At 37.6% G+C, this 24736-nt stretch overlaps 1 protein-coding gene across 3 annotated transcripts in view; it reads right to left on the bottom strand.

The window, feature by feature from the left end:
- The window catches only part of LOC108731252 (uncharacterized), a 304231-nt gene that overhangs the window by 37183 nt on the left and 242312 nt on the right, over positions 1-24736 (bottom strand). For all 3 annotated transcript variants that reach the window (XM_018461481.1, XM_018461483.1, XM_018461482.1), the window contains exon 13: positions 9104-9229. In XM_018461481.1, the coding sequence (XP_018316983.1) occupies positions 9104-9229 (126 nt within the window). The remainder of the gene's footprint in view (positions 1-9103; positions 9230-24736) is intronic.

The raw sequence follows: 24736 nt of genomic DNA, 5'->3' as shown, positions 1-24736 counted from the left end.
TTCAAGTGTTTCATACGAATTCTAAATTTAATATAAAAATTCGATATTAAGCACACCCACACTCGGGAAGAACTTTTTTCACAGAATAAATTTTAAGAAATATTATTTTCGGAACTTTGTATATCTGAAAAGATAAACAGTATGCATAAACGCTTTTATAGAAGACAATAGAATAGTCATTAACACCTGCAATTTCTTATTGTTTCATTTTCATAAAGGAGGCACCCGGTGCGAGCAATATAATAGCTGTACGGCGTAATAGTTCCTTTTTGTTAAAATAACACTATCTTGCGTTCCTTAATCTAACTAACAAGCCGCTTAAGTAGAATTCTCTCGGAGGCGCGCAACTTAAATTATACGAGCCACTTTCATTGCAAGCATGCACCATTGTATGCACGCGCAAGCATTACATTGTTACGCGAAATGTCGCATTATTCTTCTGAGCTAATGAACTCGTGTCATCGGTTGCAACCTCAACGTCCTTGAACAAATCCATAAACGCTTGGCGTTCTCATTACGATCGCCTCCTAGCCGCAAATGTCCAACTAGAAATGCAGATACAGCCTACGTCCTCCGTGCTCTCAGATCCGCTTACGACGATCATATCGGTAATAACTGTTTTCTATGCACGGATTATATTACTGATTGGCAGTGATCTCGATTATCTCAATAATAGAAAGCTAACAATTCAGTGTCAGCTGGATTTAAATGTGAAATGTAGATATATTATACAAATCAATTATATGATTGAAATCGATTTTTTGTATCCAACAATCTGCATTTAGCCTTGTAATAGTATTTATTCTTGTTACGCAACATACATGAAAGCAAAGCTGAATAAATCATAAAGATAATTAAATAACAACATGAAATACATATCTATATTTTGCTAGTGGCGAAATAAATGTTTCATTACTGTTCATTAATTTGCCACATTGCAACGTATAAAAAACAGTATAGAAAAAATAAACAGAAAAGAACATCGGTAATATGCAAAAAAGAAAATTATGCAAGCTAATAGACAAACGCAGCACGAGAACTATGTCGGTTGAGGGATCGGCGGTTTGTCGGTTCAGGAATCCGGCTTATGACAATTCATGAATAATAACGTCGTGTAAGGAGGAACCGAAGGTACAGTTACATTTTCCACTCATTTCTACGCAGTACAGGTAGTACACGTTTGAGCGAGCATACGTATATATACGTATGTCGATACGAACGACGGGTCACCCACTTCGTTTTTCATGAAGTGCACGTACGTGACGTGGCCCTGGCCGACCAGTTCAAGATTCCCGAACTAGGGATAGACTGACTTCGGATATACGGTAACATCAATGAAAAAAATATGTTACGGTAAAACTGTAATGTATTTATTCGACGGTAACGGAACGACTGGATGAGACCAAAATGAATCGCTTCTTCAGTCTAGTAAATATTCAAAGACCACAAAATAATTATAACAACTGATAAAAGTAATCCACTTGAAAATTGAAATGTTTAATCTAATAAATATTCAAAGACTTGATATTCATAATCGGTTTTTATATTTAAGACCATCTTAAATATAATTTTAAAATGCCACAAACCGATCAGATGGCCGTCTTAGCATCTTAAGACATTATTTAAGACAGTTTTGAAATAAGAACAGACTATGAATACCATCCAAAGATTTATAAGAAAGAATTATAATAACAATTGACAAAAGTAATTCACTTGAAACGCTCAATTTAATAAATATCCATTCAAAGATCATAAAATAATTACCTGTAAGTTTAAAAAACCAGTTAAAAAAATAATCCACTTGAAAATATAAAATATTCAATGTCAATGATTTACGCAATTCCTATTACAGTTACTTAACAGATGATACGCTCGCAGTTTCTTTACTATTATGCAATGATACACTTCTAAGTTACATGTATTATTAAATTTGAATGTACGTTCTTAATTTACAATTTCATAACGGTGAATGGCGGAATTCCTTGACATCGCTCGTTCGTCTCGCGTATGTTAAGACTTCAAGAATGAGCGTACGGTCTTGAATATACTAGCCGTCATCAGCGCTTTGCTGATTCACTCTAACAAATCTGTCTGCAGCGCAAAGAAGCGTTTAGCGAACGGGGTCTGCTGAAACTATGCCGAGTTGTCATTCGATAAATACGCGGTGCAACGACACGGGTTCCTCGTACGCACAAACGCACGCGTGTGCGTGCGCGAGAGCAGCATGTGGGTTCACTGCTGCATTCACTGGGAAGATATGAGATGGAGAAGGTGCGTTACGCATAAATGATTCCGCGTAGGTGCAATAGGAAAAAAAAGACGCGGTGCATCTCGGGAATATGGGTTAATCGACGACTCGAAGTAGAGCGAAACCTGCCTCTCATCGTCTCCTAATTCACGCCGGAAGGTGAGCTTCGAGGTGTATGTACGATGACCTTCGCAGGATGTCACCTCCAGTTTCGCCTTCCTTTCTCTTCCACTTGGCATCGAACTGCGCACCAATGGGTGTGAGAAACGCGTCTCGCTCGTGCGGAATGATATTTCAAATATAAGTTCTTTTGGGCTGATACTTTCTTGGATTAAATAAATTGCATGTTTTACAATTCTTGACGGTAGTATTTTAGAGCGGCAGTTACTCATATCTACTTTCCAATATCCATGTAAAGTTAAAATAAGTATGATCAGTTAAAATATCATATATTTAATCAATTACCTTTAGAAACACGATACAGTATATATGTAGTATATTTACTTTATTTTAGCAGATTTAAAAAAAATAAAAAATAATAAACAAATAAGAAATACTTTCACTATTTACCCACACTTAATAGAAACTATCTCTGGGGAAATTAAACACACAAGTGTACTTTCCATATTTTTGATAAATAAATAAAATGTATTTATTCAGGCGATTTTAAAAATTTCTACACTAAAAACATACATATTATATTGCTTTACGATAAATGCTGGAAAGTGTTTACGATAGACTGCAAAGAGGTTGCATGGTCGTAAAACTTTATTGATACTTTATCGACCGCTTTAGCATTGTTCCCACTACTCGTTAACGTATCGTTAAACTTCAACGAATACTATAATTGTTTGTGTTCATTATCGTTATTTGCATAGTCACGATAAGACCATTCCTTAAATAAAAGTGCAAATTCTACTTAGTGATACCTTTGCAAAAAATTCCTTGGCGTAAAAATCAAAATCGAAATAAAGATTCATTGCGATAAAAACGATAATAAATATTCCTAGAAACAGCTATCATGTCATAGATTGGGAACGACGATAGCGCAATTTACATGTGAAGCACAATTTCGCGCACAATCGCGCCTTACGTTCCAAGGTCTCTCGGCCTTGTTTATTAGGTTTGTCGTGATCCGTTACATTAAACACTAAGAAGGCGGGGCATTTTACGGTTTCTTCTTCGAAACAAGAGTATGAAACGCATATTGCGTAACGCAACGTCAACCATTGTGCTGTAGGACTGCGTGCTATGAGAAAAAGGCAACTCACAAACGACATTGAATCGCCATTTTTACGGAGCCGCGTGAAATTGTAGAATGGCCCTCCGAATGTCATACGAAATGATTTATAAGTGTACCAAATTTGGAGAAAATAGTTGTTGAAAAGAGAAATAAAATATTCACATAATATTACATAACTCGCATAGAAAAAAAATTCGACTGAACAGAAGAATTCCAGCTAAACGAATCCTCATAATACAAAAATACCGTTTATGAGCTCATTGTTATAGTATATAAATTGAATAATAGTTATAGTATATAAATTGTTATAGTATATAAATTGAAAACAAAAATAAGTCTTGACCATACTTTATTTGTTATTTACAATGAAGAAGAGTGTCATTATATATATTGTTTCGTTGTTCTCTTATCAACAAAAAATGTATGCGATATAGCTTATCGTTCTATTTTAAAAGTCTCTTCGAGTCGTTAAAAGTCGATTTTACGAGCATATTGCACAGTATATTGCGATATTAGTATACTTTCAAGTAAATTGCAGTTGTTGTAAAGCCGAAAATATTGTGACCAACTTTTGCCGATTTCTGCAACAGAGCAGCGTTGCAAATCGATTAAACGATAGGGTGTTAATCGTGCAACAGATGTTGCGTTCAGATGAGGACAGTCTTCCTTTTGCCCGAGATAAATCTATCGTGCATTAAGTGGGTGTTACGCGTGGGGTCGAGCACGATTAGGCGATTACACGCTTTCACGCGGCGTGGTAGGCAGTTCCGCGCGATAGGTACCCTAAAATTGGGGGACCAATTCATGCGCCCCCGTAACTGTTCTACTTAGCACTTAATAAACACACTCGATTGAATTGATACCGAATAAGCGTCAGTAATTGAACCGAGTACGAAAGAGCTTTGATCTTATCTCAGATGAAAACAAGATTTCATAGTACATAAAATTTACAAATTCGAGAATAATAAATTAAAAATATTATTTTAAAGAACTGAATAAAGTAATAATAAAATTTTATATTTATTTAAAAATGCGACTCCGATCATTTATTGAAGTCTCGATTAAAAATACCTATAATTTTCTAATTTCCTACACAAAACTTGTTTATTTCTTTATTTTAAAAACCGTTAACCTAAGATTTTTTTTATTTTTAAACTTATTTAACCATCTGGTATGCAGTATCATCTCGACTTGAAGTTAAGGTCTCAACCGAGGTCAACATTAAGAAGCTCGGTAATTACGGTCTGGATTTTTGTAACAACACTTAAAGTAAAATATTGCGAAAAGGATGTTCCGTCTATACGGTATATCAGATAGCGGTCAGCACATCGTCGTCTTGATTATCGCGTGACGATTATGATGGAAAGTTGCGCATCAGGTACGGTGAATTAACGAGCATAACCGCCTTGTGCCGATTTGCGCTTTTGCAATTGGATTTTGAAACGATTTCCCGATCGCGATTCGTGACACGCGCTTAACACTAGTGGTATCGAAGAGCACATTGACCGGATGTAACGTTGTAATCGTTCCTCTCTCAGATATTAATGTAATTACTATATTTTGAAGTAAACATAAAACGACAGATGATTTGCATTGACATTATCAAATCATTAAAACGCGTTGTTGAATGTAATTATTATTTTATAAAATAAACAGTATGATTGATTAACTAGATATTATATGATTACAAAATTGCATCCTGTTCGTAAAGATAAGTAAAATATAGTAAAAAAAATTTAGTATTTGTGTTAGAAATAGTCCATTCAAGTTCTTGTTAAAATTTTGTGTTGAATTTTTAACATATCCGAGTGTTAGTTTAACATAATGTGATTGACTTATTTCAATATTTTGTATTAAAATGATGTTCAATATTTTTTAGTGTTAAAACAATACAATTCATGAGTTAGTGAACAACTAACACAAGAATAATGTTTTTTAAAACATAAATGCTATGATAAATGCATAAAATGTGTTAATTTAACATGTTAATTTTAATGAAGAAATAATTCCTTACAAATTTATGACATGATATCTGAAAAACATCTTGATGACATCTTCAAGACGTTTTATGTTCGTATTTGGGACATTGTTTTTTGCGTAATTAGTTATTGGTGAAAAAAAGCATTAATCCAGTCGCTTAATAGTGTCGCGAGTAAGATTCCGTTTTCGTATGCACTGAGCTGCATTTCGGTCGCGCGACTGTTGCTCCTTTCACGATCGATCGATCATTACCAAATTCCTCAGAGTACGTTACACTCAATGCCGAGTATTCAGACACGCTCGCAACAATCGCGAGCGATCATGACGCGATTCGCGAAGCAATGGCGCGGCGGCGGTTTCTAAACTCGATGGAATTTCTTTCCTAGAAGCAGGATCGACCATGATTTCACGAGTTGCGATTGTCGCCATTATAAGTGCCGACATAATGCTTCGTTCTTATTCTTGGCGTGACTTCCTCGCCTTTTCCGCTGGCGGTGCCCCATGTAATTGGGTTACGAGAACGACCGTCTACATTGTTACGAGTACTCCTCCTTGGCAGTCCTTCGACATTATCCTGTCCCACTATCGTGTTAACAACGTTTTGTACTTTGATCGCAGTTCTAACTAGTTTTCGTCGCTTACCTCACTCGAGGTCTGCGATAATTTTTGCATTCTTATCAGCAACTGCATTATACGCTAGCCTATCTGCAGTCGCCAATATTTACACAATACTCGTAGATAGAAAATATTCGCGAAAAAAATCGAGGCGATCGCTGTCACGAAATATATCTCGATTATCTTAATCTAAGTCTTTCGTAACGTTATATAAAATTGGTCATATCAAATATTAATTCCCAAAGACACTGTGCAGCGATATCAAGTCTTTTCCAAATAATTAGATGGGCGCATCGCTATTATAAAATTTACAGCGGCTTCAATTGATGCACCAGCCGTTGAGCAGTGTCGTGTAATTACTCGATGCTCCATATACCGCTCGCTCGTCGTGCAGGATTGAAACGCGCGCTAATCATTTAATAATAAATCGCCAATAACTCCGTTCCAGTTCCGTCAAGATGACCCAAATAATGCACTTTTCGACCATCGCGGCAATAATCGGTGACAATTATGACAGCGTGTGGGTAGCAATGGGGGTTATTGGGCCGTGTAAGAGATAAAAGAAAAGAAAAAAAGGGGGAGGGTACAAGAGATGGGTACGTTTTTGGATAATGACCCACGCGCTCGAGCGCATCCTGCATGAAACGGATAATTGAAGTGGGTGCACCGTGATTAATTAACGTCCACGCACGACCAACCGTTGCACCGTCGGCCGACCGGCTTTTATATCTGGTTGATCGTTCACCCGACGTTTCGCTGTGAGACTGATTAATTAAGTAACAACTGTCTGTCGGATCATCGATGGGCCTTTATTGCGCCCTGAAACTGTCTATACTACGCGTAATACTTCGGCATTACCGCCGAGAGAAAGTTTAGTCTTTCGTAAAAAAGGAAAAACGCCCGTGGAACGCCAATTTCTTTCGCAATAAATTTTCTACGACATGGACCCACCGAGGGCCAACGTGTTATTATCGCACTAAGTTGTGTGACTCATGGTATAAAACTGAAAGCGTAACATTTATAATCATTCGACTCGTTTGATTGCTATTCCGAATTTCACGTAATCGCGTTTAATTAAGCTCCTATGGATGAAAATGCTTGTCCTGTCTGGTCACGTCTCTTTTAATATCTTTCGAATATTTTCAAATTTACATGCGATGCGATTATTCTCTACGTCAAACATGTACTTTCACTTTAAGTTACCTCTAAACAAAATTACAATTACGAGAAAATTAAAAAGTTAATTATTTTTAATTTTTACAAGTAATTAATATATAAAGATTTTGTAAACAGAAAAGAATTTATCAATTTAATTAACGGCCTTCTCTGATAAAAAATTAAAAAATGTTTAAGAAACTATACAATATCGACGACTGTGGAAAAATTTTGAGAAATCATTTGGGAAACAGTCAATTCAAAGATCAAGATCGCAATAAATCCGTTATCAGAGGACGGAAATAAGAATCCGTGCTACCGCGACATTAATTGATAAGAAAAGACATTGGTATGTACTTAGTAGTGGATATTCAAGTTTCACTCGCTGTATAGAATCTTAATCGACTCTCCATCATTTATCTTACCAAGTAGTAAATGTACGACTTTAATTGCGGAACTTATTTAGAAAAGCAGCCTCTGTTACTTTAAATTAATGACCACGATCAAACTCATTAGACTATCAGCGGGATTCAGCAGATTAACTAAGCAGCAGATGTCAAGAAAAAAATAATTATCGCTGTTACATGCACTTGCCTTTTCTCCTATTTTAATTTTCGCACGACGCTTAGTCGGTTATGAAGATTTGTCGGTTAGCGAAACATTCAAAGGAAATCCCAGCAGGCGGCGCCACGAGATTAGCCGATCGACTTACCGATCATAGAGAGAGCTCTAACGATTTAAAGCGATTCATTGGTAACTGTTGCAATTAAAAGTCTCAGACTATTTTATATAATTAATAAATTATTTCAAAATGTAAAAAGATAAATATTTATAAAAAAGTAAATATACGTTTAATATTAAGTAAATAATAAAGAAATATAAAGAGGAATCTGTTATCGACTGAGAAGAAAATGTTAGATTTATAGTCAAGTAGATAATATAGTGATCTGCTGCATATTGTGTGTGCAACAGATCACTATATTATTGTGTGGGTAATGCATGAGATATTAATTTGAAACAAATGAAAAACCAACTTAATATTTAAAAATAATCAGTATAAAAAAGATATATTTATAAAATTATTCTTCTATTTTAGAAAATGTCAAGTGAAAGAAATAATATAACAAATTCTTTTATTACTTTAGTATTCTAAACAACAAACTGTGGCACACAATGCGTGTCTTTCTGCTGATTGCTTGCTTTGATAAATTGCTAGAAATTCTGCGATCTATGTTACGCAATGATAATTAATAACAATGATAATTAATGTAAATGAATCACGGGACATATCACATAAAGAGCCATCTCAAAAAATATAGGTACTTTCGCGAAATAACCGACTAGAAATAAATGCGTTCAAGCGAATCTTGTCCTTAATCCTGTGATTTTAATTTGCACAAACATTCTGCGGGAACGAATGCATAGTTAAAGTGAATATCTTCATCGTTTTGCACCGTTCTCTATTCTGCACTTTGCAAGAACGCGCTTTCTGACCATATTAAGTCTACAGGTGCGAAAGGAATAATCATTTTCGCCTTCCTCTTTTTCGGCGTCGTCACGATTCCTTCCGTGTTATTTCTTCATTCCGCTGGCAGATAAATAAAAAAAGGGGGAAGTGTGTGCACACTTGGCAGGGGTCTTTGCAACAGTCCGCCTGTCACAAAGGAATCTTTTATTATCTCGCACTTATTGCAGCCACCTTTCGAGTCCTTCGCGACGGAATTTCTTTCGCATCGAAGCGTGACGGGCGGCTCAATGGGTCGCGAAAAAAGTGAAATCTTCTCTTAGGAGAGCGACTCGATTCCTCTTGGAGCTCCCCTTTCGATTCCATTAACTGCTATGGGACAATCAACGTTACTCACCATCGACGTGAAGTAAAACTTCTCGAATTCTCGCTCGTGAAGACGTGCCGACGTCAAGTTCGTCGCTGTATGTTGTGCGTGCTTCGACAGAATATCTTCGCCTTTCTTGCAAAGCCACGATAGTACCTGCAATTTTAAAAAATTGAACCCAGTTATATTAATTTCGGTTCGTAAAACGTTATTGATATAAGTAATTAAAGATCAGCAACTTAATAGAAAATTTTTTAATTCAGTTAGAGAGACAAATTACATATTCTATATGTAAGTTATTAATAAAAACTGATTTTAATAAACTTTTCAGAACATAAAAGTATATATTTCAAATATTTAGATCATTTAAAAATCTCTTTTTTACTTCGTGTTTGTCATTTTGATATTAATTTCGGAAATAAAAGTGATAAAGCAGTGAAACGATGTTGTTAATTATTGTTACTCTATCTTTCAACTGCAATCGCTTCAGTGTTTTTTTTTCTTTTTAACGAGTTATCGAATGAATCGCAGGCAAGATATACATAAAATATCATATACATAAAATGATGCTTTAAAACATAACCGGTCTTAAAAGGAACGAAGACATAATTTACACTGGAACAATTATCTTGTATTATCTCTCAAATCCGCAACTTTTCCTTCAAGACTGATATTTAGGAGGCATAAAATATATTTGGAAATTTCTATGTAATCGTTTATAGCTTCATGGATCTATTAAACCCAAATAATAAATCTATTATTATCAATTATAAATCTGTCAAAAATGTCAAAAGATTCAATTTTCTCTATGTTACATCTGCAAATTTGGATTATTCTTATTAAAATAAACTTAGTATTCATTCTCTTTTTTATGCCATTTTAGTTCCGTAAAATTAGTTAATGCCTTTTAATTAACGTAAATTAAATGGTCTTACAGATCCAAGTAACTATGTTGTTACTGATTTTAGTCCGAGTACTGATAGCTACATATGTATGTACGTTGTTTTAATATTATTAACATCGAATACTGCCTAGCATTGTTAATGCTAAAATCGGATTGAAAAATGGGTTCTCGTAACAATAAGCGGATTTGCACCGAACAGCCATTAAAACACAAGTCCATTCTCGAAAAACAGTACGCATAGCTTTATCTATTGTATTGTAAAAATGTCGGTGTTTAGTAAAGCTAGGCAGTGAGTGATTGCTGCGCATCCGAATTCGCCGGATAATTAAAACTCTTTGGTGTGGCTGTCTCTGACTTCGCAATCACGTGGGAATTATTTATGGCAATATCACTTAGTAATATCACACACGGGATACGTAGATATGTTACCAAGAATATGTTGCTCCATTTCGATCATAAGTTTGTACAATAGATGTAACAAGACAATACTATACTCACACAAATCGACGACTCGCCACGATTAGTCACGTCTTACGCAATTCCTCCCGGCAAGAAGATCTCTACCAATGTTCGCGATATTCTTTGTTATGCAATCGTAGTCTTCATTATGACGTAACTGAACGATCAAACGACAGAAATGATCCTTTGATAATGATCGGTCCATGTCGAACGCGTGCTCTCGCTCGGTATTGCCACATTTGCCGTCATGCTCCAGAACTCGCAAACAAACGATGGACGTATCGCTCGGGGAATTATTGCTTATGACTTATGACGACTTAATGCTCGCTCTGGTCAAAGTATTAATCGTCGGTAATTTTAGCGGTATATATTTCTGCCGTTGGACAGTTATAATGAAAAGATTGCAAAATGTAACAGTCCTAATATCTTCAAAATGCCAAAATATTATATATTACGAACATGTATCTCAATTAGACATTCGCGTGAACAGAAAAAAAGTCAAGAAAAAAATAGGAAACTTATATAAAGCAAGTTGTCAAAAACGACAACTGTAATTTGCAGCACGTAGATCCTGAAATTGGATCTAAATCGAGACATTCTAAATATAATAGCTATCAATCTTGGTTATTATTTTCTATTGTACAAAATAAAAAATTGATTCGATAAAATTGTGATCGAAGAAGAAGATAAATTCGATTCCATTTACCGATTTCTCCTTTCTTTTTCCTAATCAAAGATTAGTCTCATCTGCATAATCTGACTTATAATACGATCTCTGATGGCTCGATGTCACCCTCCGTCATGGTCTTGTATCTGTCGTGGTCGTTTCACCTGTCACACACATGTCGTCGAGAACCAAAGTATGTTTCTTAGAGGGAATTTACAACGACGACGCGCACATCGAAGATCTTGTTGATAATTAGATCGCTTCTACGTGCGCGTCGCGCGTGATAAATGGCTAATCGTCCCACCACAACGCATCAACGAGTGGAAAATATGGAGGATAATTAACAGCAGCAGCCGTACGAGAATGCACCGGAAAGGAAAGTGGACAAGCAAGGGAAAATGTTGAGAGAAGAAGAAAGAGAAAAGAACAAAAATAACAAAAAGAGTTTTGCCATGATGTTGCGTCTAAAATTAAGCCTAAAATAGACAAAATTTTATATAAAAAGAACATTATTAATTTCAAACGTTAAAAAATTACTTATAATTTGTTTATAAAAAAAAATCCTGTGATTTTTGCTCAAATCACCGATTTCCGCAGTTTCAGCATGCTTCTCGCAAAGAATACAAATCGTAAGAAAGACTTGTGACACCGAGAGACCTGTTGTATCTGGGAACACATTAATTTTGTTTTTAACCCAGCCCTCAGATATATTATTTCAAAAAATTTATATAACTGAGCAGTCAACATTAATCCTCGACTAAAGCAACAATTAATCATTTGGACCAAACCGAAAATTTTGCAGGCTATTCTACAATCTGATTGGTACTGAGGGTCTAAATTGTAGGTAAGAAAACTTGGAGCCTTTCTGTATTAATCGCGTAGATTTATTTGCATTTTGTACTTCAAACAGAACTCTTTAAAACTTAGATATAGTTTCATACTACTAGCAGTAATTGAGAGTTAAAAATCTTGTTAAAAAAATAATTAGTGTGTCCCAAGATACAGTCTCCTTTACTTCACATTATTAAGATGTATATTATTCAAATTATTTAAAAGTACATCGCATGAAAGATTGTGTCCGAGATGAAATGAAGACAAACGCATCAGAATATTCGCCGATGTTTGCAGATATAAGACAAGAGCTGTATACACATGAGCATCAGAAGTGAGGAGGAAGGGGACTCCGCCTCTGCAAAGAAGGTGGACCTCTTGAAGGAGCATGATTGGACCCGAGGAGAAACGGAAACCGCTTCGATCATAAGCAAACCACGGCTTATTTAGGTCACTGGGCCGCGTTAGGTGAACCGCCGATCGAATGTCGTGCATACGACTCTGTACAACACGCGGATCCTTCGAGTGTGCAAACCGCTTGTCTGTGGAATGGTAATGTAGGAGCGGACAGCGAATTTCGCGTATCGCCTTTGATCGCGTACGATTTATCTCACGCATAGATCGCGCCCGAGAATCACGCACACCGTTGCGATTTCTAGGTAAATATGCGAAGAACGGATACGCGAATGTTCATTGTACAGATTAGAGAATGGTATTTATGTCTCGTGCAACGTCTTGTCCACTTAAACGCTCGAACGTTTGATTTCGCCAAACGCACGCGACGACAATGCGAAAGAAATATAAAATACAAGCTATGCTCTTATTTTCTAATAAACAGTTTTCTAATAGAAATATTATTCAAAGGCAAATATAAAATTTCATTTTTTAAAAAAGTAAGAGCAAGAGATGTCACAACATGATAAAGGATAAAGGATACTGTCCATTCGTAGTAAATTCATTTGCGGAAAAGAATAATTACGGCACAGAAACTTAATTTTTTTTACTAGATGCCGATGTGTCAGACAAGTACCGGTCGTTTTTGCAACTTCTCAACTCCGAACGTTGAGTTATCGATCGGTCGGGGAGGCAAACGTGGGAAATGAAAGTTAAATCACGCGCTAACTAATGTACACACTTCGCGCAGGCCATAAAAAGATTATAATATATCATCATCCAGGAATTATATGCATTAAAAGCCGCCGGTATTTAAAGCGGGCGTACGAATATTTCATGTGCGACGTGGCCCGAGCGTGACGCTTAACCCAATTACGAATTTTTCAAACTCTGTCTCGAGAGCGAAGAGAACCGTCGTCGTGTCATTTCGTATCGATCGAAAGTATATCGGTTATCGAGCAACGCGTGAAGCACGTGGGAAGTAAAAACTAAACCGCCGTGTAAAAGCGACGTGCGTCTCATTGCAAAATTAACGCTGTATAAATCATCGTGCCAGTGTTGCATTCATCGACATTAGTGGAGGCTCACTCCCGACGTCGCACATTCCGTAACCGTAAGAACCATTAGATCATAAGAAGCGAGACATGCAAGTGAGTATCTCGTTATCATCGTATTTTCCTCCCCTTCTTCATGATTCTCCCTTGATCCTCTTGGAAATACTTGTATGCGATTTTTTTTAAGCTGCTGGTTTACCATAATTGCAACATCTCTGGCAACATTGCTTGACATGAATGAAAATACAATGTAGAATTTTGAATAGAACCAATGTATCCATACGAAATGAACTTTCAAAAGATTCTACAGACTCGTGAGATTATAAATATTCACACAGCGGAAAGTATTACAAGAACCAAGACCTTTTGCCATCCATTTAATGTTAAATTCTCACTTTGCGATGAACATGGTTCTGAATATCGACTGCGGAGTTGTCGGTGTAAAGTGGAAAAAATCACGTGCGCGCGCACTAAAAAAGTTACTTGCATTGATTTGAATATCGTTAAGAGATTCGATACGCCACTCGGCTATTACTACCGAAACGATTCTCGTAAGATGCAACACTGAGTCTCGTACCGTCCCGTTAAGGGAAAGATACACGGAAACCTCTTCGATCATAAGCAGACCTTAGGTTATACGGGTCACTGGGCCGTGCTAAGTGAACGACGATCAAATACCGTAAACACGTGTGCGCACATATAGCATGTATACGTGTGCGTGAGCGTGTGTATGCGGCGCGATGAGGTGAGTCAGGTGCGAGCGTGCAAACGAACGTTGCACCGAGCCACCTCCTCCTCCACCTTCTCTTCCTCGCCGCAGCATGCAGCGATCTCACGCGTCGCGACCTCGACGTGGACCGCGTGCGTTTTATCTCGCCTCCACACGCCAAAGCGTGCAAACGCGCGCGCGAGCGTGCACGCCTAACGGGCGATAGGTATTTAGGTTCCGTCGTTGCGCGCGGCTCTCTACCGAGACGCTTCCGCATCTGCGGCGCATCTTCTCACGCGCGCGTGGACCGCGCGATCGCTTATCGGTTATGGAAAACGCAGTCTGTTCGATTCGATACCTCGAACCGCGGTGGTGTCGTTATGACTCCGCCGACTACAACATCGGCCAATTACCGATACGTGTACGTTTGGAGGAAAGAATGACGCGGACCGCAAGTACGTGGGAGTGGATGACCACCTGGTCCACAATATATGCATAGGAGAGTTGAATAGGTTGAATAGCCTTTCGGATAAATCGTCGCTTGACGCACGAAAAGGCGTATCTCGATAGTGATTATTTGATTGAAGAACTGTTTGAGAAACTTGGGCGTTATATACAAAGAAAGAGATACGTCTAATTTACTCTTTAACATTCTGTAAATAAGAAAAAATCAAATAAATTCAATCATTATATGACAAATGCCTGAAGATACATCTATAATTCACAAATAAATTCATATAAGGTCTATCAATGCTTAAACCATTACAAATCAATATATGCTTTGCATAATTACTTGAAGATTATTATTTGAAGATATTATTTGAATATAGTTTTAGTGTTAATAAAAGTTTGTCTTCTCTAAAAGCAGTAACATATTTATTCTAAAAAATTTTCATTAAATACCGATTATATGAATATGAAGCATCACGAAATCTCTTTAATTAGATACCCGCACGGAGAAAAATATTTGATTGAACTGAAATTCTAGTAGATTTAATCAGAATTTTGAATCGTTCATTTTCTATCAGAATTCCAGTTAATACAATAATTTTTCTCCGTTCGTAAAGTATTCTTCATTACGAATTTTCTTATCTCACGTTCTTATCAATAAAAAGGACATTGTTATCGTGTCGAATAATCATAAATATTTCTGTATCTCGCTAATTATCTGGGCGTACACGCGAAAGTAAACCGTGCATGCGAGAGCTAATTCGATCGAAAATATCCCGAGTTTTTGCCGAGGAGATGCTTTTATTCGGACGGATACTGCGAAGCGAGACGATTCTCTGCGCTTCCTCTCACCTCGCGATGAAGACCTTCGTCGCGGTAACGACGTACCTTCCTGAAACCTGCGTTTTACGACACCGCCTCGTTTGAGTTTCGGGACGCGAGCCTCGTTTTATCGTCCCAGATTCGCGGCGGTACGGCTTGTCGGCGAACGAAAGGAAAGAGGACGACGAACCAGGAACACGATCGCTTAGCTCCGAGGGCTGCCGAGACCCGAATTTTTATTCGCGATGACAGAACTATCTGCGCCGGTTCACATGCTACTTTCTTACGGCCGATCATATATGCGTTACGAATTAACACGTCGCACTTAATGCATGCGATTGGCACACACGAATTCCTGAAACGATCGTAAACCGAAATGCTTCGGCGGCGATCCGTTAACAACTTGAACGGACACGCAGACAGATTGCGTACGCAATTCGCCAGACATTTGTACGAGCTGTTAAAGCGTAAAATGGGTGCATAATTTTAACGAAGAAGTCAGACAATTTAACAATTCGAAGGATGATTCATCGAGTCATCGAGTTCGACGTATAGTTAATTTAAATTTTCGAGGTGCTCAAGACTGATTAAAAAACGAATGGCGCGGTCGCCGATTTGTCGACAGAGAGACTCACCGCCGGTATTCAAGGCACGATTAATTGAAAGTTTCACCCTCGACGAGTAGCTCCACAATTTATCTTCGTCCGCGTGACGCACGCGTATTCCCGCTGAATGCGGCACGAATATTCGACGAGATGCCTCTCGACCGCGATCTAACGAGCAAAATTAACACCTAATTTTCAGTTGCACAGCTGAAAGTGTTAGGTATATACATAATCAATTAACCCGCGAAGGTTCAGAATGCCTAACTATTTACGACAGACACTAGTTCAAGCTTCAGATAACTGGAATCAACATCGATATATTCATATAAATTATTGCTATACATGAAGAATAAATAACGACAATAAATATCGAAACAAGATGATAAATAAAAAGCCACGCATATATAAAGACATATATCTAATTATTTTATATATTATATAATTAAAGATTAACTTTCCGTCTGCAATCTGAATCCTTTTTGTCCAAATCTTTTACTGTTCTAAACTTTAAAATAATGTGGAAAAATTCAGAATTACTTTTCGACACCTCTATTACATTACCAAATAGTTTTCTTAATTATTTTCGTAGGAGAAATCACACTCCACCCTCTTTTATTTCGAACAAATTCCAGAGTGAATTTTCCTTTGTGCCAAAAAAGATTCAAATTATAAAACGAGGATTAATTATAAGATCAAATTTTTTGCAGTCAATTAGCAAAATCGTATGAATTGTAGAGCGCTAATAAATATGACTATGATAAAGCAATTGATGTAGCTAAACCGTTTCCCAGAAAATTTATCAGAAGAGAACTTTATAATATCATGGCATCCCGTGGAGTTGGAAAGGATTGATTGTCAATAGAGAACAATCGAGAGAAGCAAGGCGCCATTTGAGAGGAACTGTACAGTGTGAGGTTCGACGCGCGATTTATTCGTTCGACCATTTTTCGCGCTTTGACGTTGATACCATCTCACTATGGGACAAGCGGTTTGTTTCTCCGATCCGCACGCCGCAAGCCCGGCCAGGATTAATGGCTCGACGCGGTCGATCGTCGGTGCGGGCCGCCCACGCGAGAATCCGCGATTCGCTATCATTCAAAGTTTGATTTCCGTTTCGCGCGACGTACGTCCTGTCAATTGAACCATAACGTACATAAAATGCACGTGGACGGTTGTCGATATGATCAATTTTGATTGACGTAGTAATTAGATAGAAGTCAAATCATTGCAACGGATATTGCGAACGACGGATGAGAAGAAAGAGATAAAATATTACATTTTATTCTAAGAATACAGTTATGATTTTGACATGTAATACGTAAACCCTTTGAAAGATAAGAAAAAGATATTATACAAGTATAACGTCATATATACTTTACAAAAAAATCTATGCATTTTTTTCGTATTAATAAAAATTATCAGTAGAAATGGTATCTATATTGCAGAAAGTGTCTGCATTAATTGGAATTCTGGACAAATCAGAATTTTTTGATATTGAATGTATTACAATTTTAAGATAATCATAATTCTAATTAATATGATCAGACTCTTCTGATTCGTTCATTTTCAATCAAAAATTTTTCTTACAATTAGTATAAAATCCAATATTCAATATAGAAAAGTTAAAAATTGTAAGTGCTAAAAAAGTTATTAATCTTGAAACATTATTCCGTTATATTGATGTTTAAAGCCCATTTAAAATACCAAGTCATATTTTAAAAGAACATGTAATAATTTTATGACAATTGTTGCCACGTCATATATGTCCATCGTATATCAATGAACGGCAACTGTTAATCATTTTCTTGCGACCTGCATCATACTCTGAGTCAGTCCTTGAGGAACTCGGAAGATCGAATCGTTCGTCGTATTGAATTCCCTGATGCCGCACAAGCGCGTGCTGTCAAGTTGAACGCAAACTTGACAGCACGCTATCAGTCAACAGGGAGACACTGGGAGACGAGATGTGGGAACATCGTGAGATGAGATTTATCGGTACCAAGTACCGATCGTGAATAAAATCTGAAGCGGAGATATCGCGTGCGCATCAGCGAATATGATACTTTTGTCCGTCTGAAGATTGATTCGCCGGGGACTTAATTCTAAGCGTCGCGTAATATCGGCGTATATAAGTCGATGATTGATAGAACATGTTCCACACACCGATCGTTGGTCATCGGGGGAGACAAATTGGAATACTTTATATTCATGAGCTATTTGAGATTTTTAGAGACCGTTAAGGGCGTAACACACGCTGCGAGATTACTTCGTGCAATCACGGTTTAAAAGACTCGTGTAGGTTTAAAATGTAAGAACCAAAATTCGTCTGGATGACTGGTGGCTGGAGGTATTGATGGTAGGGCCGGTATGTATGTGTGTCATGCGCGCAATCAACGTCTCAATGAATAATCGCACCGCCAAAGGCTGCTCTTACCACGGTCTCTCATCCACCTTCTCGTCGCAGAAAAGATGAGACTGCAAACGAGACGCGACACGATGATCCGATATACAATCGAGAGTGGGAAAAAACTACCAAAGATAATAATCGGATGAAGAAAGAGTGATAGTCTTCTAAAGTCTCGTAGTCTGTCGTTACCAATTTTCTAAATTAATCGCTTGTACATAGGATAATAATTATCATAATAAGGATATATTGAAACAGACAAGCTGTATACATGCGCGAAGACTGAAAGCAAAATACATTGACATTTATGTTGAAGCTATTACTATACAAATGAAAATTGTTACTTGAAGTCATCTCACAAAACAGTTGATGTTAATTTCTCTCAGCAACTATAACTCTTCAATTTGCATAAACAATGATGAAAGCAGACATTATGATCTGGGTGAATTATAGTTATGGTATTGACCGTCGGTTTATGCGTGAGAGAAAATAATGTTTTTGTTATAATCATTAACGCTTAGGAAGTGAAACGCTCAGTGTGTGGCAACTAGCTAAAGCTTTTATTACGATACTATAATACTAGTATGAGTCTGCATAACATAAGGATCATGTACTGCATTACGTAGTCCGATAAAAATCTGACAACACTATATTGCTTTCAATTTATGATCTTATTTAAAATGGCGCTCGTTAAATACTCGGAATATTCGTACCACGTATTTGTATCACGTAATATTTTTGAGCAAATTTACAAGTTACGGAATGTAAGAAGCATAATAATTTTAATTACATCAAAAATTATCATTGCAATAGTCTTCAAAGATTAACATTCACACGTTGCATAAAAATCAATAAAATTGAAACGAAGTTCCGTGTTTAACATTTATATATAATAAATATTATATATGTGCCTCGTTTAAATTACTTTTAATGGCGTAAATATATTTCACAATTTGATTGCAAAATAATAAATCCCCACAATATAATACCCACATAATACCCGCATAATGCATGCAAAACATTTTTAGATCTATATATTATACACATGTCGTTAAATTTTCACATAATAGATTATATCGCAGGAAATAGAACTTAATAAACTTATCAGCAATTGAATCTGATTGAATCTATGAATAGCTAATAATTAATTAATCTGTGTGTCATCATGCAGCTTCTATTCAACGGTGATTCCTACACGGAAAGAATAATTTTGATGAAGTATCTAAAAATCTAGCTAGATACACATCTAGGTAATAATTTTGTTAATTATTATAAAATAATTACGTAGAAAGCTCAAGCATGATGAGCAATGCCGCTAAAAGTTTCAACATTCTAGCAACCAGTTTGAGCGTCGTACATAATTATTTTGACGGTCCCATAAAATTATTTTCAAATTTGTATCTAGCTCTAAAATTTTAGACATTTTAACAAAACCAACCTGTAACAATGCGGAATTGCGAGACAGATGAGCGAACTTCTCGTAGTAAATAGATCAGTACGAGATGCTCGAGACAAATGTCATTCCGATGCAGACCGGCATGCAAATGCATCGCGACGTGACAGTTATCGGTATCGTCGCGGATCTCGTTGCAGGTGTGCCGCCGATTGGTCGGTACCACCCCGAGTTAAACAGGAAAATAAGAACAAGCCGGTGTGCCAAGAAATGCTTGGCATATACTAAGAAGAAGTGCACGAAGTAATGAGGATACAATTTACTCCTAATAAGAAGATACGTATCATATTTTACGAGCGGACTTCTCGCTTCCGCACCATGTACAATGTCCCTTGCCATAAACGTTGCGTTGCACGTATAGTCCTGGCCATTAAAAGGCGCGAATGTCTTAACGAGCGGATCCATAAGGACAACACAATCTTTAGATTCTCGATGCTTCGTGATCGTATAACAAAGTCTCTTTATTTTTGTTACCTGCCTTCGCGGTAATAAAGGCAGATATGCGCGCGGTATATCTTGCAAGAGATTTAATTTCTCTCTTAAAGTAATTGGATCTTAATTAGAGAGACTTTGAAGGGAGAGAGTTGAATACGTTCAAGCACATTTTATCCAAGCGCAGAGAAGTATCTAATCGTTCTAAGATCAATTCTAGAAAAAATCAAGAAATAGAAGAACGATGGGCGAAAATGTGACTCGCCGAACTTAGAAACTTAGATAAAACGGGCTTCTTTTAATCGCGCTATTAAACTTCCGGTATCAGCGAGTCCATCGGGACTATCTAATGGTATCCCGACTCTACTACCGAGTTCACGTCTATCGATGGAAGCGATTCAAACGAACTGCGTTCAGTATATATAGGAAGGGTAGACGCCAACTGATTACGCAGCTACGAAGAAAGGGACTGCGGTGTGTAACATACACGGAGGAAAGGGGTCTATACGGAGAGAGCTGAGATTATAGTTATTACTGTAATAAAGATACATGGTTTGTTTGTACTCCGATCTGAGGAGAGACGGCCTCCCTCGTTCTCACTGGCCAGGTTCGTTACGATTTATTTGCCCGCGAGCCGAGGAAGTATTACCGCCGCGGCCGACGCGATGTTAAAATCTCGATACCATCAACCTGTTTGAGCCTTTCTTTCAAATAATTTGTCAAGAGATTCGTACGCTTGTAAAATACTCCAAGTGTAGAGTTCCTCAGGTAATAGGCGTATCTATTATCATTGCTTTTTTCATCGACCGAATGCAGCTACGTAGATTGCATGTATAATTGTATAGATACATAAATGAGAACTCAATTGAGTCGATATGAAAGTGGTATCGCGTTCTACGCAAATATTCGCCGAAAGCATTTTACCGAGGATTAAGCTCTTAAAGAAGAATTCCATTCGCGATACGTTCGAGCTCGTAAAGTATCACTCGCACGTCGTTACACGGGAGCGAGAGTTTTGTTGAAAATCTAATTTACAACCGCAGATTGCGATCGTGCAGATTACTGGTTATGGATTACAGATTACAGGTTACAGACGCTCGTTATGATGGTCTGCCGGTTGTTCGCAGGTTCTAATTTGCGGCACAAAAAAGACGTCGGTGCCATCTTCGATTCCGATAGAAACCGAGTCTTATCTGCTACCGCTGCCCGTTAATCGATTGCATTCGTTCTGTTTATCGGCGGTTATATGACGGTCGACGGCCCGACGACGTTTTTCCTTAACAAAGTCCTCCCGTGAGAACGTTCAGCCGGTCGCCCATAAAACGCGCTGTCACCTCGCGTGGTACCGAAAACGGGATACTGCCGGGTCGACGGACTTACAAAAGGACGTCAATGATCCTGAAAATAAGGTGCCCCTTTCTCTCTTCAATTGTGTCGATATCCCGATCTGATAACTATTGGCAGGCTCTCTTATGCTGCACCAAATTCGAAGATTCTCACGGGTATATAAAAGAAAAAGATGGACACTTATCTTTCGATTTGCCCATTGACAAAAATTTAAAAAATTATTATGTAATTCTCATGGTAAGTTTCATACATTTCTTTAAGCGAATTTTATACATTTAAATGTTTTTAGTAAATTTAAGTAAACTTTAAAGCTATTTAGTAAAAAAGAAGTGCTAGATATTGCTGATATTGCTTGTAAAACAAATATAGAAAGATTTAGAGTTTGAAGAATGATTAGGTAAATTCTTGTTACGTTTTAGTTGGTACTCTACAACATCTTATTTATTTTAGATTTATTCTATATTTGTATGTCATTCATTTTCGTCAATCGAAATAATTGATCATAATCACAAGAATGTCTCAGCCAGTAATTAACGGATAAACTCTGTCATAAAGTATCTCGAAGGTTCTAAGGACATCCTATATAATCTAAGCGATATTAAAGCTTGACTCCACCCTAATGCATGCCATCAAGTCTCGTTTCTCCCTTCATGCGGGCCGTTATTTACGAGGGAGGCGGATTAAAGAAGCAATTTCAAGGAACGCGAAGCGAAGCAAGAGACGCTATCACGCGCGACACAGCGTTCTCTCGATAAGATAAGGCCGCCTGTAACAGGACCATTTATACGACGGCTCTTTAAGCTATTCAGTGCCAGTGCACGAGCGTGAAAACTAATTATACGTGTACACACGTTTATACACTCGACGCTACGGTTTCGCGGTGCTCGCTTTTCCTGTTTACAAAACAGCGTTTAGCAAGAATAGGAGCCATTGTTCAAGCTAGCGGATGTTGTCGCGCTTTCGATCATGTTATGAGACACCTCCTTGTATCGCATGCACGACATACTTTAAGAATTTTTACTTTTTTAAGGGAGATATCGTGCGATTTTATTCGTTCTCACAGCACGAGAAAACATTTTGTTGAAGTATCTAAAAATTTAGTTAGATTTAAAAATAATTTTGTCGGATCATCAAAATAATTATGTAAAATGTTTAAGCATCAATGACTGTAAAAAAGTTTTAACATTCTAGCAATCAGTTTGAACATCCTACACAATTATTTGAATGATCCAAACAAAATTATTTTCAGTCCTACATTTAGTTAAATTTTTACATGCTTCAGCAAAACCATTATTTAAATATAAAACGTTAATTTCTAACAAGAACAATTTGATTAAAGACAACAAAATAAATCATCAAGTCTTATAAATATAAATTATTAGAAAATCAAAAGGATATGTAATTATTTTCTATTTATATTATTATAATTATATATACATATAACTGTACTCTGATTCTCGAAAAATAAATGTTCTCCTCTTAGAAAACACGTTTCGAAACCTAAACATCATCTAGACGAAATTACAAGTATGCAAATGATTTTTGTGTCGTTGCCCAATCACGTTAGCATCAATCGATCCATCGCTGCACAAATCATGAGTTTCTCCAGAGATTATCTACGTCATACTCACTCGATGCAACGATCGAGCCACTTTCGTTATCCAATGAACTATCTACGCGACGTAGTAAGCAGTACCTTGCCGGAAAACTCACGACGACCAACGATTTCCGGTGTAAAATAGGTACCCTCTATCCACGGGAGACATTAATGCCAGGAGGAGAAGCAAAACGTGTCTTTGGTCGGTCACTTCAGAGTGCTATGAATTATTGTCGCAGCAGCAGTCGTAATATAATTCGCGGAGCGCATAATATAATGCGAAAATCAAACACGGCTGACAGGTAGTTTGGTAGACAAAAGGTGCCATTGGCGAAGCGTAAATCACTTCAAGAGCCTGAGAACGAGAGAGAGAGAGAGAGAGAGAGAGAGAGAGACCCTTTCTTCGGGTTGTGCACTTTCTTTCATTTCTGTCTTATCTTTTCCCTTTTTCCTGTCGCTTAATAGCACTGGCGGTCTTTTCGCTTTGTTCTGTGACACTCTGAAAAAAGTTTTTTTAAGAGACCACACAGCACGATCTCCGACAACCGCGACGACGCAAAGGACACCTCGAAAAGTCATCACGACTCGCCGAGGATGAGCATTCTGGCGGCAGACCGGTCCAACATCGAAAACCGAACTCGAGTACCTGTCGCGTTGCCCTCTGAGAGTGGCGCGATCAGTATCTTGCCGGCAATCGTGAAGGATCCTCGAAGCCGGTCTGTAACACTTTTTTCTCTGAAGCACGTCGCTTATAACAGCCTGAGGGAAGGGGACCGCGTCAATAAAGGATCGGCCGTAAGTTTCGACCAGTCGAGAAAAGAGATATCTTCGTTTAATGATACTGGATGTTCCCCGGATAAGCGATACGCGAAGGACGATAAGTAACGGGCAAACGGGCGCTGTAAATTGTGGGTCATCGAACGTGAAACGCCCCAGAAAGCAACACCGAGCGCGATACTTTCCCCATGACCAATTCATGAATGGAACACGGATTAATAGCGGACTACGCGACGAACAGCGCGCGCATTATCAGATATAGTGCATCAATGTACATGGACATTTTTTTAATCAATTAAATTATATACGATGGTTTGTAATTGAAAGAACGATCACACAAGGTAACATTGTTCGACCGATAGACAGGCAGAGATACATCATTAATATAGAAGTAGAAATTAATCATTGTCAACGATTAGAAATGAAGAAAAAAGATCCTAGAACACTATACGTTGCGTGTGAAAATTCTTAAGCTATAAAACGCTTGTATGGATCATAATAAGCAGCTGCTTCGACTCACTTCGACTCACTCGTATCTATACGTGTCAACAGGGAATGTCCACAAGATATTTCGTGGTCTCATATAACAGTATATTTTTCAATTATTCGTATAACGTTTCTACAATTTATCATCCACTTCGAAGTTATCGCAGGAAAGTTTGCTCCGAAAAAATCAAGTTAATATCGTGGACGATTGCAGCGGTGTTGTTACTTCCTCAGGCCTCAGTCGTTAAAGGGCCAGTTCGAGTGTGTGTGTG

Source organism: Mycetomoellerius zeteki, unplaced genomic scaffold, assembly GCF_001594055.1.
Source record: "Mycetomoellerius zeteki isolate Tzet28-1 unplaced genomic scaffold, Tzet1.0 scaffold122, whole genome shotgun sequence".
NCBI lineage: Eukaryota > Metazoa > Arthropoda > Insecta > Hymenoptera > Formicidae > Mycetomoellerius > Mycetomoellerius zeteki.
This window is presented reverse-complemented; position numbering and strand designations above follow the sequence as displayed.